The 27,981-nt window shown below is 44.2% G+C and overlaps 6 protein-coding genes across 6 annotated transcripts; 5 read left to right on the top strand and 1 right to left on the bottom strand.

Moving 5' to 3' along the window:
* Positions 1 to 346: 346 nt before the first annotated feature.
* Positions 347 to 1,009, top strand: LAJ45_00406 (uncharacterized protein; the record flags this gene model as incomplete). Its single annotated transcript, XM_046110007.1, has 5 exons — positions 347 to 393; positions 486 to 525; positions 585 to 689; positions 777 to 851; positions 1,001 to 1,009. 5 exons carry the CDS (start codon positions 347 to 349, stop codon positions 1,007 to 1,009), a joined length of 276 nt encoding a protein of 91 aa, XP_045976700.1.
* Positions 1,010 to 3,424: 2,415 nt separating this feature from the next.
* Positions 3,425 to 6,397, bottom strand: LAJ45_00405 (uncharacterized protein; the record flags this gene model as incomplete). Its single annotated transcript, XM_046110006.1, has 10 exons — positions 3,425 to 3,523; positions 3,585 to 3,650; positions 3,711 to 3,997; positions 4,123 to 4,254; positions 4,327 to 4,467; positions 4,518 to 5,094; positions 5,143 to 5,249; positions 5,312 to 6,079; positions 6,157 to 6,267; positions 6,337 to 6,397. 10 exons carry the CDS (start codon positions 6,395 to 6,397, stop codon positions 3,425 to 3,427), a joined length of 2,349 nt encoding a protein of 782 aa, XP_045976699.1.
* A 3,200-nt stretch (positions 6,398 to 9,597) lies between these two features.
* Positions 9,598 to 17,526, top strand: LAJ45_00404 (uncharacterized protein; the record flags this gene model as incomplete). The annotated part of the gene is made up of 7 exons (XM_046110005.1): positions 9,598 to 10,345; positions 10,409 to 10,512; positions 10,568 to 11,005; positions 11,076 to 14,042; positions 14,099 to 15,115; positions 15,166 to 17,021; positions 17,118 to 17,526. The coding sequence occupies 7 exons, from the start codon at positions 9,598 to 9,600 to the stop codon at positions 17,524 to 17,526; spliced, it is 7,539 nt and encodes a 2,512-aa protein (XP_045976698.1).
* A 1,369-nt stretch (positions 17,527 to 18,895) lies between these two features.
* On the top strand, positions 18,896 to 20,205 carry LAJ45_00403 (uncharacterized protein; the record flags this gene model as incomplete). Its single annotated transcript, XM_046110004.1, has 5 exons — positions 18,896 to 18,936; positions 19,093 to 19,516; positions 19,576 to 19,824; positions 19,879 to 19,915; positions 19,976 to 20,205. 5 exons carry the CDS (start codon positions 18,896 to 18,898, stop codon positions 20,203 to 20,205), a joined length of 981 nt encoding a protein of 326 aa, XP_045976697.1.
* Positions 20,206 to 22,556: 2,351 nt separating this feature from the next.
* LAJ45_00402 (uncharacterized protein) lies at positions 22,557 to 23,300 on the top strand (the record flags this gene model as incomplete). Its single annotated transcript, XM_046110003.1, has 6 exons — positions 22,557 to 22,587; positions 22,715 to 22,774; positions 22,852 to 23,025; positions 23,083 to 23,091; positions 23,168 to 23,227; positions 23,284 to 23,300. 6 exons carry the CDS (start codon positions 22,557 to 22,559, stop codon positions 23,298 to 23,300), a joined length of 351 nt encoding a protein of 116 aa, XP_045976696.1.
* A 731-nt stretch (positions 23,301 to 24,031) lies between these two features.
* LAJ45_00401 (uncharacterized protein) lies at positions 24,032 to 27,158 on the top strand (the record flags this gene model as incomplete). The annotated part of the gene is made up of 5 exons (XM_046110002.1): positions 24,032 to 24,218; positions 24,287 to 24,877; positions 24,946 to 25,049; positions 25,108 to 27,039; positions 27,102 to 27,158. The coding sequence occupies 5 exons, from the start codon at positions 24,032 to 24,034 to the stop codon at positions 27,156 to 27,158; spliced, it is 2,871 nt and encodes a 956-aa protein (XP_045976695.1).
* Between the last annotated feature and the right edge of the window lie 823 nt (positions 27,159 to 27,981).

Below are 27,981 nucleotides of genomic sequence, written 5' to 3'. Positions count from 1 at the left end.
GTACATATCAACTGGTCGATGCTGAAAGCCGCGCCGAAGAGGCTCCGAAAGTCATATCTCCGAAGGTTGTATCGAAGTCCTTGTCAGCTAAAACTTTGTGTCACCATTAAATATTCACATGTGCATACACGGAATTTCCCACTCGCACCAAAGATGTCTTATTTACACTTTTCGATCCATATAGCCACATACCACCAAGTCGCCCTGAGTATAAAACTTTCATCTGCGGTATTTAGAGCTACGATTCCTCCTCCGGACTTCCAAAAGTCGGAATCGAAAACCTTAGTTACGCACTAACTCGCACACAGCCCCAGCCCCCCAGCTCCGAATCGTACATAACTAACACATGGCTAGGTGCTTGGAATCTCGCCCTGCATACCGACTCGAAAGCTCGTACCAATCTCCCCACCAAACCGATTATGATCGTCCATCAAACCCCGGACTCCAACCCCCGCAATATTACATGCCCCGGAAAAAGTAAAAAGCGAAAAAAAAGAAAAGAATCGTGATTCAGAATCACTCTATGTACATACTCAACGGGTCCAAGTACATATCATATTCATCCTCGATTCTAATCTTCATAGATTCATCACTTTCATGCCCAGAATCGAGCCATGATATCACACGCCAACATTACGAGTCCCCCGAATCTAGACCTTCCGTCCATCGGCAACCCGCATACCTCCTGTGTTAGAGTCATGTGCCCAATCACCTGAGCCGCTTATGCGGCAAACGTTCAATTTGTTTCTCGGCCACGGGGGGAGCACACCAACTAGGCATACCGAAACACCTGCGACGCATGTATCAATGATATTACTGCCAAGACGACCATTTCTGTGATATTTGATGAGGTATGAGCTCTCACCTCAAATATTGGCGGCAATGACGGCTGCGATCAACATCAATGTGGGGCTATGGGTTGCTTCATGGTCTGTCACTCGAATTAGCTACCGCGGGTGTGTAACGTTTTTTTTTTGTTTAATTTATTAATTGCATGCAGGGTGTGTAACGTTCCACGACCGGATGAAAAGGCTTTTTTTTTTTTTTTTAATTCATTAATTGCATGCAACCTTTCAGTTATGGCAATATCACACATTTTCTCCCCAGAACGCCTCTCCATCCGCCATCTTCAAAAAGAAAGAAAGAAAAGTAACTATCTAAACCTGACAATTTTGACTCTGTCTCTTCTTCCGTCCTCCCTTCTGGGCCGGATGAAAAGGCTAAATGTGTACCCATAATTGATCCCGTGAAAAGCATGAGAATTTGGATTTTTGAGGGTGTAACAATACTTTCTGGTGACGTAAAGGAATGGGCCGCGATATGAAAACCGTTGTAACTGTGGCGAGGGAATTGCCATAGCCCCCCCATCATACTAGCCAGATAGATAGTTACAAGTCATCAAGGTCCGTGTTAGGAGGGGTAACCTGATCACCGCAAGCTGCTCAGTATTCTTTACTATCTATTTCCTGTCGAGGCGAACTGGCCCCTAACTTTAATAGTATCTGCTCAGGTTTCCTACTCAGTGAGTTCCTATCGAGTGGGACTCCGCATACAGATATTCCTTGGCAACAGGTTTGGTGACCAGTTTTTACGTAGTAGATTCCAAGGCTCGGTTGTTTGGGAAATTAAACTAAGTAGATGTAGAGAAAGCTAATGTTTTACCTCTATATTTGCCAATCTGTAGAAGCTCGAGAGTTATAAAATGGGAAAATGTTGAAATTGGACACTCGGCCATTAGATTATTAGGGAATAGCTCTTTGCTTCGAAGGCAGGACATTGTCGGCCAATTCTGTTCTAGTATTACTTTGATGCTGTCATATAGCCGGTTGACTAAGTACCACCTATATATATATTTAAACCTTTATACTAATTACAAGATGTATTGATTTAGCTAGGGATGGACGGGGCGTGCCATGGGTTACAGAGTATAATCATAACTTCCCGGTTAATTATATTGTCATTAGTGAGAACCCTCAAAGAGTTCCCCGTCTAAGGATTCACCACCGGGTGTGTCCCTTCGTTCGTTTTGACTTTGCCTGTTTTACCTAGCCCTCGCTCTTCAGTCCATTTTTGCCCACAATCACTGTTTGTGGCCTTCTTGTCCCCTTTTCTGGAACCACCAACTTCTCCTCGTAGTTAGATTTTTGCCTATCATTACTGTGAAAACCGGGCACGAACGAAGGGATGGGCCTCATTGAGTCTTTTTGTGGCGGTGGTGTAGATTACCGTACCAACTGTGGGCCGGGTATCACGGCAATTATCCCTTAAGCTGTCGGTTCTGACCTCCATACATATAACAGAGGAATTAGATTTGTATGAGAGATCTATTATTTGATAAGAGAGATAACGTCAGGATCTGTTAGTAAAGCCACACCAAACTTGCTTTTTTTTGGTGGGTCAGTGTTTTCACAGCTTAAGGGATACCGAGATTTTTCAAATGAGAGTTTTTCAATCTACCGCTTCCGCGGCCTTAAGGCCAATCCAACATATAAGAAGAATAACCACTATGACGTCAATTTATAAAATGAGCTCATTTGTCCAGATTAGGAAATCACATGACTTGTTGATTTCTGGGCCGAATCCTGAGTGTCAGGACTTTTGAAACTTGAGATATTGTTCTTGAATCATAAAAAATCACTCGAATGCCAATGCCCGGTATGATTGATTGATAATTCATTGATTCCGATGCCTAGTATAACGTACACTTCAATTTTATCTTCGCATTTCTGCACCTATAAATGATAACTGGTAAGAGTAAATGTTTGAGCATTGATCAGGCGGAGATTGGTAGGATTGGATATTGGATAATATCTTAATAATCGTAAAAGCTGGTATTGAACATAGTACAAGGGAAATAATCCAACCACTATGGAGCTTCTGATAGACACATGGGCGAGAGCTCAATATAATACGATAAATCGTATCGCCCAATGCGCACCCATGGGCGTAGGCGGCTCCAGGTAGGGAATAGGCTTGGGCAGAATTTAACTAAGAGTGCTCTAAAATAAATTGTAGTACATCTAAATAGTATAATCTTCCTCGTTGTGGTCAGGAAGCATTACCATTGGTTGATTTTCTTCTATCAGGACTGCTATGTGTGATGGACAAAGAGCGGCTCCCGAGTTCGGAAGGGATACGACATGTGTAGCATCTACTTTCATAGGTTGGTAGTTTGCACTGACTGTTGATATAGATCTATAGATGTTATGGAAAATTGATTTCGTAGATAGATTTGACATTGCATAGGTTGGACATGTACAGAATTACTCCTCTTCCTTAGGCTTAAACCTTAGCGAATTTGCGGCCGGAGGCTGAATTTGACTCGTACATCATAAGATAATTCTTTTTCAACTTTTGGTGAGACAATTCTATATATACTATATGGTTTTGGCGTTTTAGGGCCGGGACTCGACACCCGGAAGACCTAGGCATCAATGCCTATCATGAATTTCAATAATGAAAGAATTGAACTTTGAATAAATACCGAAGTTTGACTTGAGAAACCGAATATACAATATACTATCTAAGTTATAATATCAGCATAACTCTAACAGCATTATCTAATGATTTATAGAGAGACTCACTTCATTATCGGGAATCCAAGCCCCTGCTGGTAATACCGGTTGATACAAACCTTGATCGACATCCATCTACACAAGGTTAGCTAATTATATCTGAATGTAGGTCTCTAGTTCTAGAATAGAACTTACCATTTTAACACCTTTAAATTCCTCGGAGATAGCGCCAGCGTCCTTCCACCCTTTTGGCTGATTAACACCCATTGCCCACGTCGAGAGTGATCCGCCCGCCTTGGATTTTTTCGCAGCATCAGAACAATGATCATGACACCCAAATGGCGGATCACCAAGCTGCGCTTCACAGAGAAGAAGTAGGGCAGCCCCGCCGGATATTGAAGGATACACGTATTCACAAGACTTGGACGAAACATCAGCCAGGTAAATACCCTTGCCGAATACATAGCCATTTGCTGGTGCCTCTGGGGGCGCGATTCTCAATCTTTGTGATAAAATACCACCGAAGTTGGTACTCCTTGACCCATGCCAAAGTAGTTTTCTGGCATCATCGATGTTGTGCATCTTTTTGACGTTTTCGGTTGAATACCCGCTTTTTCAAAGCGTTCAGCTTCACCTGGACGGGTAATCCGAAAGATGTCGACGACATTTGCACGAGAAAGGCGTTGGGATTTGTGAAAGTATGCTTCGAGTTCCGCGTGTTCGGTTGTCGATTTTTCAACTAGTTATCGACCCATTAATAAGGAAAAACTGTATTAGGGTACATCATATGGGTGGACATCTGTGAGCTCACCCAGAGTTATCTCCTCCAGACCCAAAGACCTGAATTGCTTGTCCAAGGGATTTATAGGGTTCCCATCGGCATCAACCGGATATTCAGCAGCTTTCATAATCTCATTTGTGATCTCCATGTTACTTAGAGCTTCAACTAGCTCTATCTCTTTTTTTTTAATATGTCCGTGCTATCAATGACAGGCGGCCTACGCCTTCCGAAATCATGCGGGATAACAGTGTAGTATTTCGACGTCAACTGTTCTAGCACTTTCGTCAAAGATTGCTTATACTTTGACTGCGCCAAGTTTATGTTGGCTAAAATTTCATCAAGATCTTTCAGTGCCATGGGTCCTTGGGAGAGAGTCCTCTTAGACAACTTTCCCAAAGGAAGTTTGTTCGCATTATAGCGCATAGCCTCCATTGAGGAAGCCATGTGTTGTGAGTTGAAAATGAGGTTCATCAATGACTGTAGCCCTGGTGAAAGTGTTGAATGCAAAACCAGTTTCTTCCCACTGTTGTCATCCTCCTTTTTGCCCTTCCCATCTGTTCTATCCTCCTCATCCTCTGAATCCATATAATTCCTTTCAATAAGTGTATACTTTCCTATTTTTGGTGCGTCATATCGATCCTGCCATTTGAGGCCTGTTTTCTCTTTGAATCTTGTTTCAAATTTTTTAATGGCCTCCTCAAGAGTTTTGGGACAATAGAGTGACTGCTGTCCCTCTTCGCCAACTCTACCCCATTGAGTCCAGGTTGCGTAGTCTAAGTTATCTCTAGATTTAAGAAGCTACTAAAATTAGTGAGATATTCTAGGGTTGGAGGATGTCCGACTAACCTGGAGATTATAGTATTTGTTATTATTTTTTCCATTCCCGATATTTGTTTGACTAAGAGAGGCATCGTAAGGCGTTCCGTAAATGTCGGTATATACGCTGCACCAGTCTAGTGAATTTTTCTTTAGCTTATTGCTTGATTTTGTAGGCTTGGAGTGTGGGAGTTTATACATTTTTCTTCACACCAGGGAGCCACGGGTATATTCTTGGCTTTCGCTAAAGTCATGCGAGATTCTCCTGGTTTCACAGAAAACTGTGCATTTTCTGAATCTGTTTCTTTTGTCGGGCTTTTTTTTGTATCGATAGCTGTTTCGGGCTCGGACTCGGACTCGGACTCGGCTTCGATGCTTTCCTTTTTAGACCCCCCTCTTTTCTTAGTCTCCATTTTTCGGTTCGGTATTAAACCCGCATCTTTCATTTCAGTGTCTTCGATCTCAGGTCCTAGTTGCGCCGCGTTTCTGGTACGCCTTCCGCCTTTTTTAGCCGGTTCCACCGGCTCAGTTTCTTTGACTTCCAGATTCTGAACAGTAGGGCTAGGCTCTATGACTTGATCTGTAGCTCTTCCTCTCTTGTTTAGCTCAACCTTCACCGGTTCAGGAGCTGCCTCGGTTTTTAGTCCATCTCTTCGCCCCGGCTCCTCCTCAATTCCTGCCCTCTCTGCTGGCTCGTCCATAACGACATCTTGATCAACAGGTGATTTAGCTTTTGCATCTGTCTTTTGACCTCTAGTCCTTGGCTTTTTGATGGTATTTGCTATTTGTTCCTCAGATTCGTCCCCCTTTCTTTTCTTGGGGTCTGGTCGAACAGGTTCACCGTTGCTTACTCCCCCATCATCATATTGTAGATATTGTTCTTCAACAAGATTTTTACCCTCCTTTACGGAGTCCGTCAGCCATTCTAACCTCACAATTGGGATTTTCTTTGCCAATGCAGCATTAACTAAAGCCCACTCTTTGTCAGAACGTTCCTTTCGCGCTTTACACTTGTTTTTAACAAGATTAAGGATAAATGAGAACCTTTATCATTCGCATTTATAACGATATCCGGTATGACAAGATGTGTGCAAGTACTTGAAATACCATTCTCGAATTTCGCTCCATTCTTGGTAATCAGAACTTTGAGTTTTGCTACACACATAGGTAAGCTCTAAGCACTGAAATGTAAGTATTATTGGGAGTGAGTGATCGTGAACCTACCTTGGGTATAACCGGGGAACTTTCCGCATACAGAAATAGAGCATCCAGAAAGCGCAGGCATAATTTACTGGCCGGTTAGTTAATTTTTCTAAAGGATATCTGGGCAAATTTTATAGAGAAAAAATATCTTTCGATTCGTGCGCGACATTCGAATCGCGAGCCAGATAGGGGTAGATATATTTGCCAGTTAAAAGAGATCCCTTTACAGGGATGCCTTATCGAGCCTTATCAGTTGGAGTCATAGCCAGCCACCGGCACCATATTTCCTTGGAGGCAGTAACGACATTTCGCTCATTGCCTACATCAGGAAGCTGATATGACAGAGATACATACACAGTCAATAAATGTACTCTAGCTATATGACTCATCTGTAATGCTATCCGGGCTTAACTACATGTATAGTGGCCCATAACTGTTAGTTTAATTGTGTAATATAGATGTAGTTTTGTGAGGTAGTAAAACTAGTAGGGGACATTGGGATGAGTTTGGGTACTTACATGTACCTGCCATCAGTGCGCCAAAGTAAGCTTTGCTTTCGACTCCCAGTTAGGTTCCCCGGAAGTTACAAAGTCGGTGAAAGATCCTAGTTGACAGGGGTTACGAACGAGTGATAGCTTGGGAAGCAAAGCACATGAAATTTTTGGATTGATAGAGAATTGAAACGAAAACAAACAAACAAACAAAAAATCAATTTTTCTATTGCTATTAGAGAGAGATGTGAGGCAACTGTAGCAGGTACCACCGATTCGGAGTTATTTATATGTAGCCGTTGCATCACCAGCTCAATTCTTAACGTCCCATGTAGGGCCGGTACTAGGCAGTGTCCTGCAAATTTTTGTCTGTAGGTACTTGGAGTCCTGAGTAGAGCCTACCTCTTTAATAAATATCACTTGGCCTAGCTAGGGGTAGTCAGCACTTGCATATCCATCCCCGTGCGGATTTTAGTACATACATCTGACGTGAGAAGGGGGAGTTCTGGTAATATTGAATCCAGTTCGCTTTTGAGGTGAGGCAGATCGTGCCCTTTTTCTCTGAAACTCTAGGAGATCCAAGGTGTTTCTCATGAATTGAATAGTCTCATTTCGTTCTTCTATATCCTTTAGAATCTGCATTACACCCCCTCTGAGTTTTCCCCAATCGTTGCATTTTTCGTGCGCCTGCTTAAGTAGCAAGGCTTCTTCTTCCAGCTCATCAGTTGGCGGCGAAACTTTGGGGGCTGTTGCCGCGAGGGATTTGACTTTGGAGAGTTTCATTTGAGGTAGAAGATTAGGCTGTTCGGGACTAGAGTAGCGAATAGTCTTATCCCGAGAATGATATATATACCGGGATGTCATTTTGTGATGTTTGTTATATGGCCAAACGATTGATGGTTTCTTTAGTTTGAAAATTGTCTATCAAAAAACTATCACGATGAAATGAAAACGGCTATATTTGAAGTGCTCCTGTAATTAAAAATGTAGCCTCATCTAATTTGACTGGGTGATAGAAGCTACATGTCGTTTCCGGAGACCCGGCACCCCATATTTCATTAACGTGTCTCTGTGACCTAGGGGGTATTCGGAATGCGCATGCGTAGGTACAATATACCATGTATCCGCCGACGAATTTATAGAGAACGGGAGCGACAGCGGCCTGATGGTTAGGGTTAAACAAGATTGAATTGCGGCGACCATGCCCTCTCCATCAGCGCCGCCTGTGCATATATGCGCGCCAAGAATCAATTGAATGGCGCCGGCTCTAATTGAATATAATTTTTTACAATTGACTTAAGGCCCAAGAGGGTGGAAAGTCCATGTCTAGCTGGGACATTATGTATGTGCCTACATAGTACATGTAGGTGCTCTACTAACCTGCATATACTTTAATGCCATGCGAGATACATGGTACTCGGGGCAGGTAAGAAGAACCTGAAAATGACTTTTGATGGTAACAACCTCTGATTCGCGGCTGGCGAAAAGCTACACCAAATTGAGCACCTGCTTGCAGCTTGCATTTTCAGGTTCTTATTGCCTGCCCCGAGTAAATACTCTACAAAACATGGTACTAGAGTGACAGAGATTCATGATCGGAAACCCACTGGGCTGGGTTGGAATGTGAAATAAAATATACTGCCCAAGGTACGGATCTGTGGTGCCGTAATTTTTTAATATACAGATAAAGTACTCTATATCCGCATGCAGGTCGAAGCACTTTATAATTGCATATGTAGTTCGCTCTAGCTGAAGAACTGTCACACTTCAATTACAGTACCGACTGAATGTAAAATGCACGCCTTCCTCTCATCTCTAACTTTGCTCTCTAGAGTTACACCGCAACACCATAGAAGACGTTTCATCATTTCCCTCTCAGAACCCCGAGCACATCACTGCTCAGATACTCCCACCGGAATACGAGCACAATCACAATGCGTTACATGTTCTTGCGCTTGGAATCTGTTGATGAGAGATTGATCGATTGATTGATCTCAAATTGGGCTGCACGGATGTCAGATCGTGATGGTGTTCATCTCGAGATCAATTGTCACCACATGTACAACCAACAACCAATTGGCACAAACAACCTTAACCACAGCCTTGTCTGCTGTCGAATAGAAACAGATACTATCATGGGTCTCTCACTCTACTACTTGAAACAACCTCAGACAAAGAACGCCTGAAGAGCGGCCCCACTCTATCAAAGCTCCAGTACGTATACTCCAGAGTGCTAGAACTTCCTACAACCCATCGTTTTCATCGGGTGACGTTACATGAAACGCCATCATCCCCTGTGTGCGACACGAAACGCACTTCATCGCTTACTAAGCCATATAATGCCGCAGCAACCATTGTAACAGAGCTATGGCCAACTTCCCACCTCCTATCCTAACCTCACCTCACGATCACCATCGAAATTCGCCCAGGTGATCATGCTCCGCCTCTGTTATCTGGCCCCCGTTTGAGAGAGCCAGTCCGATATTCAATCATTAACCCTGGAAAACCACCCCCCTGGATTCTGACTGGATTTCCCCTGTCGTCCCAGCGCCTCAAGTCGCATTTTCTCTTGAGACGTGCGTGCCCTAGTAATCCATTACTCTGTGGTTTCTTCTACCCCCGCAGAAACCAAGCTTGAATTTCTCCATGCCAAATTGTGACATATTCTGCGACCTTCGAATTATTGCCTCCCTTCCGCGCGCCTCTCGGCGGTAATTCTTTCCCGCGTTGAGATTTCTCCGTTTGTCCATCCCCCCATATATCCACTCCCCTGCAATATAACTCCTGCGCTATGGCCGGTGCCCACCAACCACGGTCCCAGTCCCCACGGCCCGAGACCGGAAGACTTGAGCGAAAGCCCTCCTACAGCTCCCACGCACACCACCGCCAGACTTCCATCGTTAACGGCATACAACATCGATCCGGCGCCCACTCTCGATCTGGCTCTTGGGTCAACTCACCTGCAACTTCTCCGTTGTCCCCGCCACCGGTAATGCATGCGACTATTGGGCCAAGAGATATGGTCCATATACCTCAGATACCTCCATCACCGATGACACCTATGATACCTGCGGGCGGTTCAAACTCACTCAGGGAGCAGATACAACTACCACAAATACCTTCATCACCGGCCACTCAAGGTGCACCCCCCATGACAGACGGAAACAATATGTCTTCAAGTTTAAGTCTAGGAGGCGGGGGAGCTGGCTTAGGTCCACCAGGTCCACCAGGTCCACCCTCGATACCGCAAGGTCTTAATCAAAACGGCACAACGCAGTTCCAGAAGCCACCGAGAAATCGGTCTCACCATCATTCACACTCTCACCATCACAACTCTCATCCACGGACCCGTGATGAAGAAACCAAAACCCCTGCAGAATATGCACTTCATATATTGTTTACACAGTTTGTGCGAGTCGCTGAACGAAAGATTAATACCTGTTTACCCCCGAATCATCCTTTGGACATCGAACCGCATATCGAAACCATTTGCGGAGCAGGGGTAGATCCAGCTTTTGATAAACTGATTGGTTCATTAGGTTTGCATCTCTGGAACCCGGGCTGGTGGATATAGATAGGTAGACTTACATAGGATCACATAGGATATATTGCTCGACACAAGCCGAAACCTGTAATTGATAGTGTAATGTTCTGGAGAAAAAGCAAGAGTGAAGCGGCTGCTCTATCACGACAGGAAATGTCACAGGTATCTTATAATCGGGCTATCACTTGGTCGAATTAAACGCTGATATTTTTATAAGCAAGCACGCGGCATGCCCCGGCGAAATACTGAACCGCTCGGTAATGGTGGTGATGGTAGCAGCTTTGGCCTGCGGGAAAACTCAATGGTAGCAGACAGGCGATCAACTATCTCAATTTATATACTATGCCGAGTCTTGATTGAAGTGATAGGCCAGACAACCCTAGAATGCGTCACAGAGGATATGGCGGACAAGCTGGAAGATATCATATTTAATCAATTGCGATCGGCAGACCCGGATACATTACTATCTTCGCCTTTAAGGATGGCAAATTGGACATTGTTCGGTCAGCTTTTGGGCGTCATGAGTAATATTGACTTCGAAAGGGTCACTGACCGTTTTTTTGCGGATTTGGAGAAGATGGCCAATACTGCCAACAAAGATACGGAAGCAAGAGTTGAACTTGTCGTAAAAGGAATGAGCTATATCAAACTAAAGGTTCATATTCTCCGTCATTTTGAATACTCATTTTCCCACTTGGGCGGTGGAATTATTATCTATATTATAGAGAGCCCCAGCTCACATATTTTTCTCTCTTCAACGTTGTGAACAGTTCTTTCCCGAAATAGCACTTCAAGAATCCGCCGATTTTATGGTATCAATGGCCAATTTCTTCGTCAAATCCCATGGTTTCCGCGCGAAACGTGCATACTGCGAAATCTTTTCAAAACTTCTACTCCCTATCGCTCCCACCGCTAAAACAGAACTCAACCATCCAACATGGCAAGAATTTGTGAATCTTCTACATCCAAAACTAAGCGAGATGATGGCAAAACCTCGGCATTGGCATACAGCTTTTCCCCTTATGGGAACGTTGCTTTGCGTAAGCCCTAACGATTATTTCGCCAATTTTTGGATGCATCTGGTCGAGAACAATCTTCCGAAGCTGAGAGATAAAGATAGATCGATGCGAGTGCCCATAGTGCAAACGCTTGCGAGGTTGACTTGGACATATCTGTTTCGCTGTACGGAAAGTATGAACAATACCACCAAGAAACTAGAAAGGATAATTCAAATTCTCTTGACAAGAGATAAGAAAGAAAAATCGTTGGTGACAGCAGAGCAGCAGGTGGTTGAGCCTTGTATTCAACTTATTCGTTTCATTGGGTTTAAGTACCAGGATCTTTGTTTCCGGACTGTTGTATTTCCATTATTAAACGTGGAGCTGTTATCGGGGGCGAATATATTGAAACTAGACCAGTTATCACCAGAAGGAATGGTTGTTGGTATTAGGGCATTTCTGGCCATCATGGCAGACTTAGAGAAAGGCGAATCCGGCCTACCACCATTCCCGGAAACGTTTGCCTCAAATCCTCCAGAGAAGATTCCGCCTACTTCAACATGGCTTGCCAAAATCGAGGCGGAAAAGAAGGATGGCGTCAAGGTAAAAGTGGATCGCAGATCACAGGCAGTTGCAGTGGAAAAGCTTGGCTCGACTGCAAAGGAATACTACGATCGTTTCTGCGAGATGCTCGGAAAAATCATCGTTCTCTGCGACATAAACTTTGGCGGCCAAGCAGTTCTAGATGAAAGGTTTGCTGCAGTCCCCAAAACACCGCTAGAAAACAAGTTTTCCTTTGGGATCCGGGATGATACAAGAGGAGATGCTGCAGAGCAGAGACAAAGTTTTTACGAACTTCTTCACGTTGCTATAACGGCGCTCCCTCGATGTCTTCCCCCCAATATCCCTTTTTACAAGGTTGTTACGCTTTTGTGCAGCGGAACAGCACATATCGACCAGAATGTTGCTACCGCCTCCGCGAACGCCTTAAAAAGCATCGCTAGACAGTATAATTCTCAGCAAGTTATCATTGGCTTTGCAAGGTTCATCTTTGCGTTTGATGAGCGTTATTCCACAACTTCCGATGGTGGAATGCTAGGCAGTGGTCACATTGAAAGCACCCTCAAACTTTACATTGACCTGTTACGGATATGGCTCGAGACGATCAAACAAAAGGTCAAAGGTACTAGGGATGCTGCTTCAGCGGCGGCAGAATCATCTTCGATTTTAGATGATCGTGGACTCGGAAACCGTAGCGAGGAACTGGAGTATTCTAACGTGCAAGCCCACGTAGATGAGATTGAGTCAAATGGGCTATTCTTTTTATGCTCGCAGTCAAGGGTGGTGAGAAGATTTGCTATCATGGTGCTGAGAATCATAACAGAGTTCGACGTGGTCTTGAGTGAGCCTACAGAGATTGGTGGGAAAGCAGGTGCACATTCAAGAAAACCCAGCCGCACCTCAATATCTCCGGCATATCCACGAATTATCCACATTTTGGAGAGTGATTCATTAAATGTTATGAATCTGAATGATGAGAATCTGCCTGTGGCGGAACGGAGCAGGCTTCAAAGAGAATTGAAGGATTCCAAGTCGAAGGATGCATTGGTGCAGATGGCAATAAGCGACAATCAATACGATTCGTCTCTGTGGTTTAGGGTATTCCCTAGCCTCATTAGGGTCTGTGTGGAAAGGTGTCCAACTACTGTAGCTCTCTGTAGAGATTTGGTGTGCGGGCGTTTGGTCCAGATGCATCAATCGATATGCGCCATCGCACAAACTTCTAGGGCGCCGAACCTGGGATTTGAAAGTGTACCAAAGCAGATTCTGAGAGCATTACCTCAGACTAGTCCAGAAGTTATGATTGAGCAATGGAAGCTGTACTTGATCGTAGCCTGCTCAACATTAACTTCAACAGACGGCGAGACATCAGTATCACGGCCACGGACCCCACAACATGCAAGAAAACCGTCGAAAAACCAGACTCCCCCGGCACCCTACCGCCTTAATCGGATCACTTCAGCCAGATCTGTGTTCCAAATGGTTATTCCACTACTGAGTTTAGATAATCAGAGGATCAGGGAGGCAGTAGTTTCAGGACTAGGGAACATCAACATCAATCTTTACAAGACGCTAATCGAGAGCCTTCAACCTACAGTCCAGAAGTGGAGTTCTGAAGACTTGATAACAAAAGGAAAGCGAGTCGATTCGCCCCGACGGAACCGACGTCAAGATCGACTTAGAGCCGAAGTGACCCACGTGTTCCAGCTTACATCACACTTCCTGCAGAAAGAGGAAGTCTTTAGGGATGAATGGATTTTACAGAAAATGATAGCCTTCATAAAGGATATGAAAGTGTTCCTACAGGACCCCGAAGTACAGACCGATTGGGAGCATCAGAAACTTCGAAGGTACTTTTGTGGGCTCACTGAGGAGTTATTTGAGGGCCTTAAAAAGGCAGGTGTTTCTGTGCAGTGGCTTCCGTTCCAGGGCCGGCTATCAATTTATATTCTAATGCAGGATTGGTGCGGACATGGGCCTAATTGGCAAGTCGTCAAGGATAGAGAGGAAAAAATGAGGCAAATAGTAGATAGCCAACGGGACTTAACAGATAAAGGGACATTAGGGGCTGCCATGGAGATTGAAAAGAGGAATCTCAAAATTGCTGCATTAAGCGCGATGGCATCACTGTGTGTAAGTTGTAAAAGAACACAATTTAAGGTGCGTGTTAGGCTAATATCGGTTTATAGGCCGGTCCTGTTATGGGTGACCTATCACAAAATGTTGCACCCATGCTTGAATTCAACGTCGAAGAGCTTTTCCGGTGGATCGAATCCATATTTGCATCGCCAAGTGATAGGACTCACCGCATTGGACGACGAGCGCTCAAAAACATTTTATTATACAACCAACAAACAGTTTTACTAAACAATGCTATGAAAAGATGTTATTGCTTCGACTCTTCAGCAAAAGCTACGCAAAGCTATTTCGCTGTTATTTCGGAGGTGCTCAGAGAGGTTCCGGATTATTTGGATGGCGTATGGAAAATCATGGCACTTTGCTTATTTAAGCTGGGTGACGAGAACGCAGAAGTCAGACTACAGGCGGCAAAATTGCTGAGAGTAACGGAGGAACGTGCCTGGAATATTTCAAGGGTTCAGGATTTTGAAGTCAGCATCTCAGATAAAACTGTTGCCGTTTATAAACGTGCACAGTTCCATCTTTCGAAAGGCCTCTCGATAGACCATCCTGAGCAGGCAATGTTCATATTCTCCGAACTCACTATGTTTTTCAATCTTACAGAGGGGAAGGCTCAAAGGGACATACTGCACGCCCTGCTGCCCTGGATTCAAACCATCGACCTGGCTCTTGAGCCCAATGGAGATCTATTCCCCTCGTCATATATGGTCCTTGCGAACTTATATGAGATTACAGTTAAGTTTAGCAGCAAGATCCACAGTGAAATTCAAGCTGTGTGGCAGTCTCTTGCGACAGCACCGTTTCTCGGTAATGTGCAGGTCATTCTAGATTTCATTTTTAATCAGAGTCTTGAACGCCGTGAACAAAACTTTGTCGAGTTTGGAAAACAGGTCATTGTATTCTTATCTGAAACCGTTGCGGGGGCAAAATTGGTGGAGGCTTTGATGGGATACCTTCAACCAAGATTAATGATAATCACAGTCAAAGAGCCTACACCACCACCGGATGCATCCCAATTTCCGTACGTAGCAGACTTGTCAAAGTGTGTCCCAAATAGCGGGAAGCCGGTAAGACTATTCCCTCTTATTTGGGTGTTGCCCAGCACTAATTCGATTAGACTGGTTTCTCTTTTGGACACCTTGCAATGATAATGATGGTTGATCTTCTCGTTGGACCTGTCCCCGAAATGGCTGAGAAGTTGACACTACTCTTGCAAGTTGTATTTGTTCTATGGGACCATTACGTTCCATTGGTTCAAGAGCAAGCAAAGGAGATGCTGATACATCTCATACATGAGCTGGTTATTCCTGCACTTAATCAGGAAGAGGACCGTGCGACGAGAATTGCAACACTCGAGTTTATTGAGACCGTTCGACAACGCGATGGCAAGACTTTCTGGTCTTATGAAGAGATCAGCTCTACGGAGGAAAATGGCCTTAGAGTTCCAAAATCAATGGGTCACATGATCACATGCGTGCTTGAAATGTTCTCGACTGTGTCGCCGGGATTGAAGCCTGCCTGGGGTAAGGTTGCGCTTTCATGGGCAACCACATGTCCAGTACGGCATCTGGCTTGCAGATCTTTTCAGGTCTTCCGGTGTCTTCTTACCACATTAGATCATGGTATGCTGTCGGACATGCTTGCGAGATTGTCAAATACGATTGCGGACGACGTTGCGGATATACGATTATTTGCCATGGAGATTCTTATCACACTGAACGCCATCATTGCAGAGATGGACGAAGATTATCTTTTACAATATCCGCAGTTATTTTGGGTAACTGTTGCCTGTTTGAACACCGTCCATGAGGGTGAATTTATGGAGGTTTTATCATTGTTGGAAATGTTATTAGACAAGATTGATTTGGCAGATCCAGCTAAGGTTAATTATCTCATGGATGCATTCCCGCCAAAATGGTTCGGCAAATTCGAGGGGCTTCAGAGTCTTATTGACAAAGGACTCCGGTCCTCAGTATCATTTGAAAAAACTTTAGCAGTGTTCGATAAGCTCAACATGATACCCACAAATGAACTCGTTGGGGGCGATAGCAGGTTATTATTCGCAATCTTGGCCAATCTACCAAGGTTTTCGGAAGCTCAAGAAGGGACACCTAACGAGGATGTCATTCTTTGTGCAGAAAGATTGAAATTGTTAGCAGAGGCCCAGGAACACAAATCATTAACCAGGGTAATGTCGCTCTATGCCGGTCAGAGGTTCAGATCGAAGAAGGATTTCATATCACAGACTGTCAACGCTTTGAAGGAGACATTTTTCCCCACCTATGAGGCTCAAGCCTTGATCTTCCTAGTTGGACTCCTCTCGAACAAGCTGAAATGGGTCAAGTTAAGGACAATGGAATTGCTGACAATAATGCTACCCTCTATCGATATGCGGAAACCGGCCTTTGCTGGAGTGGGCGCCGATCTCATTTCACCGTTGCTAAGGCTGCTACAGACAGATTTTGTTGAGCAAGCGCTCGAGGTACTTGACAAAATGATTACTATTTCAGGCGGCCCCATGGATCGACACGTGATGAGGATGAGTATGGGGAATAGGACAATCCGGAAGGAATACGAAAAAACACAGACACTATTTGGGATACCAGACGAGAGCGGTTGGGCGATTCCCATGCCGGCAATTAATGCAGTTATGACAAGAGATAATGTTCACGCTGTTTTTTACACCTGCACACAGGCAGCTGCCGCAGAGGAAGAAGCGCCTCCCACACAGGACGTCGAGTTTCATATGGAGGATTATTCTTACACTAGCATGCAAGATAGGACAGCGACAATGTTGAGCGAAGACGGAAGAGGCGAAGGTGGATTTAGTGATACTGTCTTGAGACTGGGCGACTTGGATGCATTCTTTGGCGGAGATGATAGTGCACCTAACCACAACCAAACACCATCACAGACAGACACTGAATTTACGGAGAGCGGTGAAACTGCCCCGCAGGTCTACGACAACCGAGTGTACGCAATCCTGAATAGGTCGCTTGCTCGAACACCCAGTGTTACATCCTTCCAGACATCTTTTGCAGATTCTCTAAACACGCCGGTGGTTACAAGGGAGCAACCGCCGGGCGTTATGACCCCGACTGCATTCACGGCTCCGCCTATTCCCTCGTCAAGCAGGTATGCTCCGAGATCCGTTTCCTCGCCGCAGATGCATATGATGGGTCGTACTGGAGAAGAATCCCTATCGGAAGCTGAAGAAGAATACGATCATCTACACGGCTCTGACTTAGACCCAGGTGATTCTACAGCTCCAATATCACGCGAAGGAACTCCGGAAAGCGCGTTTCTCTTGGATAATCTACTTGATAGAGGTATGAGAAGAATGTTCAAGGGTGGGAGAGATAAGGGCGAAACCTCATCAGGTAGAGCGCCGTCGAGGGGGCCGACAAGTAGAACCCCAAAAAGCCCAAAGAATTTCAAGAGGGGAGAGTATCAGGGGAGGATGCATAACGGATTTTAATGGTTTTTTGAAGTGACGAGGCGCGCATTGTTTTCTTTCTTTTCCTTTCATTTTGTTGATCTGGGGTTTTTATATCTTTTTCTTATAATGGTACGCAGTTGGATGTATTTCATTGCCTGGGGATTCCTTGGTTGCATTAGTATTACCTCATGTCACAGTTATTGTATTTTCCTTTCATTTCATTTCTTCCTGGGTAGTTAGTTCGATTCTTTCAAGTGGATCTATCCAACTCTATGTAATATTTTTTCTAGTATGGTGTGAGGGATATATGGTATGGTACATGGTCTAAAAGTTCATATCATACTAGCTCCTCGTCCCCTTTATTATGTCAAGATTTTAGAGGAATACTCAAGATTGGGATTTATTGACTGAGTGAAGCATCCGGCCATGACAGAGATTATCATATCAACAACACAGTCACTAAACGCCAATATCCCGTGCAAGCCCAGCATAGAACAAGAGTCCATATATCCATCCTTACTCCTATATAATCAACATAAGTGAAAAGTGAACTCCTACTGCCAAAGCTTTCAAAAATTGCTAGCAGATACATACAAGTGTCTTTCCAGCGTGACTGGCTATTGTGAGTACGAGTACGTAAGTTTTTGATTATGGGATGAAGGAAGTGCACTGCTAAGCTAGTTACATGTATGCACGGCGCGTATATATTGTTGGATGCGCCGCGGGTAGAATCGATATTTCAATCACCACAGATCATTCGAAAGATCGAGTGATATTATATGTCGCGGTTACTAACCCACAATCATTTTTGTTACATCATTAGTATGATACTATCTTTGATTTCTGCGGCATAACCGGTTTTTCCACGGACCCCAAAGGCCGTCGTCTTCAGATGCCAGGTTATAGCTCAATCTGAATTCATGTAAAGTAATATCTCAGAGAATCACCCATGCTCACACGCACACAACCCTGGTAATTGCGTGATATAACATCGTTATTCCGTACGTACAAACTCCAACCCAAATACCTACACTACATCATATTATACCCTACCATAAAACAATCGCTTCGGTTAGACGGCAAGAGTAGCATCGATGGGCACGCCCGTCTTATCTCCAATTATCTCTATTGTCTCATTGATCATTTGCAACTGCCTCTAGATCTTATATCAATTGCACAATGACCCACTCACATCACGAAACCCAATTGATCAGCCAATCCACAAGGAAGGGAAGGGTGAAAAATGTATATTTAATGCTCAAGTACTTCCATCTCATCCTGAAGAGAACCTCCAATCATACAGACCACAGATTTACAATGGCTCCTGCAGTAACTATCGCGACAAATGATAATGTCCCCGTAGGAGACTATAAAGAAATAAGTCACGGCCCTAAAGCTTTTAACAAAGATGTTGAAATCAAAGGTGCCGACGGGCATGCTCCAGCAGCTGTATGTATACCTCAACCCTCTTGCCGGTACACACTCATTAATAGCCTCACTAGTATCCTCACTATCTCCCTACTTGGGTAGGCGATAAAAGGTACCCTAATCCAGTATCTATCTCTATACACAGACGTAAATAAACTAATAACATATAACGCTTAGCTACCCTCCTCTGACGCCGTTCGAGCACACTGAGCACGCACTCTCCGCAGACCCAGCCTTCCCCAGCCTACTTCCCCCTCACGTGGAGCTCGCCCATCTCAGTCCCAAATTCGGCACAGAAGTCAGAGGGATTCAGCTTAGCTCCCTTACCAACGCGGGCAAAGACGAACTTGCACTCTTCGTTGCCCAACGTGGTGTTGTCGCTTTTAGAGATCAGGATTTTGCAGATCTTCCCATCGAAAAAGCACTTGAATTTGGAGGGTATTTTGGAAGACATCATATCCACCCTTCTTCAGGTCAGCCAAAAGGGTACCCGGAAATTCACTTGGTTCATAGAGGCGCGGGAGAGGCTGTGGAAGCGAGTGTATTAGAGAGTAGAACGAGTAGTGTCGCATGGCATTCGGACGTCACCTATGAGGTTCAGGTGAGTAGCTACAAAATACATGCTCGCTGGATATCTATAGTTGACAGAATTTTATCCAGCCTCCCGGGACTACATTTTTGTATGCACTTGATATTCCGAAAACAAACGGCGATTACTCAGGAGGAGATACGGCATTTGTAAGCCAAGTGGAGGCATACAATAGGCTTAGCGAGCCGTTTAAACAACGTCTAGAAGGTTTGACAGCAATTCACTCAGGACACGAGCAAGCCGACCTGGCTAGAAGGAAGGGTGGTGTGGTCAGGAGAGAGCCTGTTGCGAATGAGCATCCTATCGTCCGGACGCACCCAGTATGACCCACGAATTTCCCGGATGAAGTATTATCAGTCACTGATCCTCAATAGGCTACTGGAAAAAAGGCACTTTTCATTAACCCACAATGTAACTACCAACTTCCTATACTCCATCATTTCTTTATTTCACTAACTCACAGAAAACCAGTCACGCGCCATATAGTAGGCTTTAAAAAGGAAGAAAGTGACGCTCTCCTAAAGTTCCTTTACGACCACATCGCATACGGACTCGATTTCCAGATTCGCGTGAAGTGGGAACCAAAGACAGTTGTGGTATGGGATAACCGAGTGACTGCACACTCAGCTTTGTTAGACTGGGATGATGGTGGCAGAAGACACCTGGCAAGAATCACACCGCAAGCTGAGAGGCCATTTTGAACTGGATATTTAGAAGTAGGTATCATGAGCTAGGGTTTAGAGATTTGTTATCTGGGCCATATGTACGCGTACGAGTAGATAAATATATGACATTGGATACTTTTCTGAGATACGAGACATTCGTAAATACATAAGAGTATAGTAGCTATAAGGAGTACATAAGGCTAGCCACATCGCTTATAGATAGTACCAACTGCATGTAAGTAGTAGTAGCTCCCGTTATATCTTATTCTCTATATGTATATTAATAACAATTAACCCCATAAAACGTTCATACGACCCGGCCGGCCTCGGATAATTAGAAAGAACCCGAAATACACTAAACTCTCTTAGATTATCTAGGGCATCAAACATGCTGTGCAACTCTAGCTTTAAAGAAGAGGTATTATGGGTTGTCAAAATTATCCGGATGTTCGCGTCGCAACCACACAGATTAGCTAGAATGACCGATTTTTGAAACCACTTCAATTGACTTCATATTGAAGCTTAAGATAATAGAGGTATAAGAAATCACAGAAATCAAATCTCTTGTACTCTTTCCTTGTGGTTGTGGAAAAAGGCGACGTTGAAATTGAAAATTTGGTTGCAACAACGCTCGGATAATTTTGTCAACTCGTAATACATGTATGTCCCTTGTACTTAATTGTTAGATGTTAGAATAAAGTATGTATATAACTATAGCGAAAAATACATGGATACTATACTGCGGACAGTCTAAAGAATAAATACAGATAAGTACATGCTATGCAGTACCTTAATAAATATTGGCAACTTTCATATCCGTCAATGAAAGTCAAATAAATATAAGTGCTAGAGTCTGGTATATCAAAGGGAATCATGATCAAAGCTACATAACTATTGCATTATTTCTGTTCTATTTAGCAACGCATACATTTCCTATCATAGGTTTGTAACAGCACTTGCACATTGAGAGCTTCTCGATCGTGATCGAGTTAAAACGAGAGTGTGAGGTTGGGAGAGCTAAGAAAAATACTATACTGTTGAAAGGGTTTACCTCAGTCATATATATATGTATATACCTAGCGGTGCTTTGGCTCTGGGTACTTCCTTCACCTTCATTCGGGATGCAAGCACAGGTCTGGTGGTTTTTGTGACAGTGAGGAAAATGTACATTGAGGGCACGGGTTTGTTGTATGTCCCCTTATGATTTGTATACTGTTGATAGGCTATAAGTCCAATATTCTCTGATGGTAACATGACGTTTGACCCTTTTAGGTGGTAAAAAGCGCTTAAGAGCTTTAGCGTTTAATGAATTAAACAAAAAAACAAAGATTTAGCGTTTCGTCATGATATATCACTCGTATCAATCTCTGCTGCCCAGGGACTTAAAACATACATTTTTTTTTTTGTTTAACTCACTAATTACTTAAAACATACATATTTAATATGCTATCGGCCAATTCTCTTACCGCAGTACTCGTATATAGTGCTCGGGATCCCTAATAGTAATTGTACGCATTTATAGCAGAATCAAGGGGGTGGTACACTTCCTGGGGTATCGGGCGACAATTTATTAACAGCTTCCTATGTAAATAGACATGAGCACCTAGTTAATGTCTTCTAGATCTGTTGTGGAATAATATAATAATAATAACAATAACAATAACAATAATAATAATAATAATAATGTATCCCTCTCTCCTCCTCTCTTGGATCATTAATAAGTCTTGGTAATTAAATGCCTAGGGTTGCGAGATTTATCATTATGTTCATCACCCCTACCGTGGTTACATGTGCATACTAGTACATGTAACCTGAAAGATCGACTCAAGAGTATGTACCTACTCTAGGTACACTTAGGAACGTATCTAAAAATTACAATACTGTATTGTTGGCTGCTTATGGGAGGAGTTGGTCGCCTTAATAATAATATCTATGTTACTCAAAGTCCGCCATACAGATCTATGGAAAGGGGCTGTGTATATATCTCGATGTCAAATGCAAGTTACTGATAAGCTCTGGATCACGCGCAGTGTTCACTAATCGAGGTGCGCTACTATCATACCATATGGAAGGCTGCCAATATAGGCCCAACGCATGAAGATCGTTTCGGTGTGACAAGATCTCATTGGTGTATGTTAGTAACGCATAAACGTACCTCGATTTGAAATCACGCATAATATTATCCTCTGCAGGCAAGAAAACAAATGTTGAATTCCATATTCGGGGCTTTAATTGGATCCTTGATTTTCTCCTCGAAGGTTCTAGCAATTGAAATTCATTTGCTAGTTGATCGTGATTACCGTGCTTCGTGCTAGTAGTTATTCTTACTAGTATAAAAAATTCTGTATGAATTAACATGTGATTGTATAATATCGCTCCAGTCAAAAATGTACCTGGTTCGGTACAATCCGAAATCTGGTGGGTCTTCTAACCGGCGTTAAGCTAAGCTTTGGCCCTCACATGGACTAGCCCTAACCCTAGCCAACCTAAAATCTTGGCATATGTATTAGATTTGCATGTGAAAGTGTCCCAACGGAAAATATAGCCCGTAACTACCCGAGACAAGGCCGTCCGTATTTCGAGCTGAATCTTGAGGTCATGAGAAGTATGTATAGCAGAAACAAGCGATCAAAACAGCCTGATGACGTTGAGTTTTGAAACACAACTGATCTCTTTGATAAGTTTATGGAAGCGTGAACCCAGGACCCAATGTCATCGCAGCTGGACAACTTGCCAAGAGGCCAACCTCCAGCAATACCAGTCTAGGCCTTGAGACGACGACGACCAATTCTAACGTTGAGAGGCGAAAAATTGTTGTCCCGTTTCTGTTGGGACTCACACTCTACCCCGCGTCCGGTCGCCGCGATTTAGAACGTGGGGCTGGCGAGCCGCCACAAGCGTAATTGGCCTCAGACTTAAGATGTATGTACTCTAAACGAGTACTCTATGTAGGAACGCGCAGTAGCGATACATAGCTAAACTATATTGAGGTGCGCAGATGCCAATCCCGATCAGCAAGCTGCAGAGGTGTCGAGATGTTGGACTTCTAATTTGATCCGTAACTGCCTGTGTATTGTTCTACATAGAGTTTACGGCTAATTGCATATTCGATAGACATCTTACTCTCCTAGCTCTATAGCCAAACACTCAACTATGGATCGTAGGCGTGCGGTAGGGCTAAGACCAAGTCCAAATAGCTCTGGGGGCCTTGGGACCAGGTTCTGACTGAGAGAGCATGTGATACACAGATACAGGTGAACATGAACATACATTAGGTTCTTGAGTCGTCAGCTGCTAATATGCCCAATTGAGAAACAATATGTGCTGCATCGAAAAGATACATAATTTGTTTTTTTTAACTCCTCCAAAACCGGATGTACTTACGAGAATTGTCTGCCTGAATCGTCTGTATGTACTTGATTTACTTCTGTCACATATTTGTGTTCGGTGAAGTGTCTACATGTATCCTTTCTAACCAATTTTTTTTTCCTACTGACGTTGCTGTCCTTTTCATCCCGCGCGTGCTCGTTGGCTCGGTTGGGCATCAGCCCCTGCCCTGCGTAACACAGCGGCCATCCACAGAACCTCTGATCTCCCTTGATTGGTTGCCGGTAAAAGAGGCGCGGAATTGCTGGTATGAAATGACAGGTCTTCCCTTTGAACACCTTATGAGAGTACAGTATCAAAGTTCCACTGTAGAAAGTGATATAGACCCGTGAGCTCCGTCCCTTCCCCGATCTTTTCTACTACTCTCACACTTTCCACCTTACCCAGCTCACTCACATCTCTTTAGCGAATCCTTCAACAGGAACCTTACCCCCGATAAACACCTTTAACGGCCTGTTGTGAGACTTTTTCAACAATGGCCGTGGAGTCGGAGGAGTCCAATGGCTCGAAGCTAATCAATACGAAGCTTCGTAATAGGCCCATTGATAAAAGCACACATGAAGTACCAGCGGCGAATATGGTCCCAAGGGAGACCCTGAGCGCCGTTGAAGAGGATCCTTCAAAACCTCGCAAGACCTTTGGTCGCACACCTGATGGCAAAAGTAACCAAACCGATTACCCCCCTTGCTTAACTTCAGTAAGTTAGTACTAATAGAACAATAATTTCCAGTTTTTGTTGTTCCCCAGACGCATGACATGGTCTCTACCCTCCTGTCGCCAACACAGCCCAAGAACCTATCGGACATTGCTATTTTAGGCGTTTTAGCATTGCACATCGCACTTCTTTACTTTCTTCCTTCGTCGATCCGCACCCCCATACTGTGTGCTACGTTCCTCTTTTGGAGAACTGCTTACAATTTCGGTATCGGTGTCCTCTTGCACAACCAATCCAACCGTAAATGGCTTGTCTATTGGGCTCGTAAATCTGGTATCTTTGATGCTTCCCGTCAGCCAGTAATTTGCAAGCTCGTTAAGCAAGAAATTGAGGCCAAGATTCCCGATGAAGTGAAGAGTGGAGATTATGTTTTTGAGGATGCACCCATTGAGTATAATACTTGGCTTGTGTTCCGCAGAGTGGTCGATTTGATCTTGATGTGTGACTTTGTCAGCTATGTCCTTTTTGCCATATCCTGCGCTTCTCTTCCTGAGGGCGAAGGATGGGTATTGACAATGGGAAGATGGGTGGGTGGTATTGTACTGTTCATGTTTAATCTTTGGGTCAAATTGGACGCCCACAGAGTCGTCAAGGATTACGCCTGGTGTGAGTATTTCAACATCAATTTCAGATTCCGTAGAGTGAACTTTGGACTAAGGTGATTTTTTTTCTAGACTGGGGTGATTTCTTTTTCCTCATTGACCAGAATCTTACATTTGACGGTGTATTCGAAATGGCACCTCACCCAATGTACTCTGTTGGCTATGCCGGATACTACGTGAGTTCCTGTTTTTTTTGTAGGTAATACATCAAGAAGGTTTAGTTGACATTTGTAGGGTATTTCTCTCATGGCTGCATCTTACACCGTTCTCTTCACCTCTCTTCTTGCACACGCTGCCCAGTTCGCATTTCTTACAATTGTCGAAAACCCTCACATCGATAAAACCTATAACCCTCCTGCACCACGCCGCAGATCGGCCCCTCCACCTATGGTCAGGCCTACCTCATCTGTTGGAAAGAATAGATCGAGCTCATCTTCATCGACCGCGACTTCTTCGGTTATAATGGAGGATACAGTACAAACTGCAAAGGATCACAAGCTCCTTGGAAAATTCGATCTTTTCCACAATACTCATCTTTTTACGATTCTCCTAGTTGGATATTTGGTTGTTTTGACTCTTCTCACCCCCAATACTTCTATAGTCCAGGCTGCGTTTGTCATCCACGCTCTTGTATGGAGACTTTGGCACACTATTGGTATTGGGGCAATTCTTCACGCACAGAGTAACAACAAGGCCTGGTTCCGACACTTTTTGAAGTTTGGCGAGACCCGCGAGGAAGCTTGGAGTCAATGGAAGAGTCTGTACCACGTTTCTTTGGTCATGTGCCATGCTTCATTCATGGCTGCTGGTTGGAAAATGTACCACTGGCCTGCTGGGGAAGAGAAGCTAGTGCTCTTCAGGCACACTGTCGGTATTATGCTCATCGCTCTCCAACTCTGGACCTCTACCTCTATCTACGAGTCCCTAGGCGAATTCGGCTGGTTTTATGGAGACTTCTTCTACGAGCTTCCTAGCCCTGGCTTGACATATTCGGGTATTTATAGATACTTGAACAACCCTGAACGTCTTATTGGTTGTGCCGGAATATGGGGTATTGTCTTGATTGCATCTTCGTCGGCCCTGTTCATGTTGGGACTTTTGTCGCACGTTTGCGCTCTTCTATTCATTCAATTTATCGAGCGACCTCACATGCAGAAGTTGTATGGTAGCAAGATTCGCCGGGAAGCCGGTGTTGTCAGAACCATTAAGAACGCGATTCCACCCCCAGTTGCCAACCATATCAAGTCTTTCCAGGGGTCCGTTGACAAGGTGCTTTCGGAAACCACCGATTTCGTTGAGGAATTTTTGGAATCTGCCAGGCCAAAGCTTGCTCAAGGTGTTATGGGTGTGGTCAAAGACACACAGTTCTTGTTCTCTCAGTACCCCGCTAGACTTTCAATCACCCTTCTTGCCGACGATCTTGCAAATTACGATTCCAAGAAATATTCCTTAAGCATTCTGAACGCACTGCCACAGAAAGATTCGGATGCTCACAAGAGTCTATCCGTTTCTTATGGAGAGCCAGTTAGGGTGGGATGGACTGCCCCGGTCAATCACTCAAGGAAGGACTGGATCGGATTGTACCGGATTACGGATAACCGCTCTCGTCTCATCACTAAAGTCGCTTCTATGGGAAGGTGGATCGCTACCTGCAAAGACGAGTATGATCTTTCTGAGGACGCTGAAAGCGGTATTGTTTCATCTGACACCCCTGGCACTTGCGTCGACGACGGTGAACCGATTTTTAAGGGTGAAGTCGAATTTTCATGCGATAAGACATTCTGGAGTAATGGTACATACGAGTTTAGATATCACCACGACGGAAAGCACAATGTTATGGCTATCAGCTTGCCCTTTGAAATCGTTATCGACAAGGTTGAAATCAACGAGGATGAGGATATTGCATTTGTGGACAGTGAAGAAATGCAGGACAATATTGAGAAACATCTCTTGCCGGTCGTCATCAGGTGCTTTGAACGCAAGGAAGAGTTGGCACCATCAAACGTTAATGAGGAGTTCGGTGGGCTTGGAGAGGAAAAGTACGCCAAGAGGATTGTCTATGCTGTCAAGGAAATGTTCGGTGTGGACTTTGCACCGGAGGTAGTCCAGGCGGATGGAAATGTTCGGAAGTTGGCTTGGAGGATATGTAACGCTAAGAAAGTTCTGGTAAGTGTCTTTCTAAAGGATAACCTACGATATGAGCCTTGTGCTAACTTCCAATTAAATAGGCCCCATTCAGCATGAACACCGCTGGTATCTCGACTCCAAGTACACCTAGACTATAATACCCTTTCCACGTTCACGATAGCAAGTTTCCGATGATTTCTTGTTTTTCTTCTTTTTGATAGCTTTTGAGTTTTCTTATTCATTTCTCCGTTTATATTATTCATGTTATGAACTTTTACAACGCTTCTCTCAAAGATGGGGGAAGGGCCCCGGTATATTGAGGTTAACGGTTATTCGGGTTTTCTGTTTGCTTTCTGGCTATTCGAGCTGGCAGGTTGTATGTACGTTTACGAAAAGTGTTTGTTGGGAGGCGCGAGGATACCAATGCCAGAAATTTGAAATTTGAAATTTTTTTTGAACTTACATACATTCCTGCTCTACCAGAAGCTTCTCCTGACGCGTGTCCTCGATCTTCAGCCACGTAGCCGGAGCCAATTAATTATCTGGTACGAAGCATCCAGATATATGATTCAAACGCCTCATTGGAACTTACGCTCTCTTTGGGTCGAGTTTACAGCACTATTGAGGCATATTTACGCACCTATTATTTACCAGTGCTAATATAACCAAATATATATCCTCATAGCCTTGGCCCTAGTCCGTCTCTCGTTGCTAGTACTGTCGTTTATTCTTGCCCTCGCCGCTGGTAATCGCCTCCACCCCCTCCCTCTCCCCGTCCGCATAAAAAACCTCCAAAGAAACCCCGAAATATTTATGCCGACCCTCTGTGAGTGGCATCACCTCGCTACGTGCCCTCCTACCGTTACACCACAATCCACAACTCGTATATACTGCAGAACCACGCCAGAGAGCCCACTTACCGTCGATATAGTCAAGGCCCTCGCACGCTTGAACGGGTACAGGGTCTGCTACCATGCGAAT

Source organism: Morchella importuna, assembly GCF_003444635.1.
Source record: "Morchella importuna strain M04M26 chromosome Unknown Morimp01GS001, whole genome shotgun sequence".
Taxonomy (NCBI): domain Eukaryota; kingdom Fungi; phylum Ascomycota; class Pezizomycetes; order Pezizales; family Morchellaceae; genus Morchella; species Morchella importuna.
The sequence above is the reverse complement of the archived record's forward strand: the minus strand, read 5'-3'. Positions and strand labels throughout refer to the sequence as shown.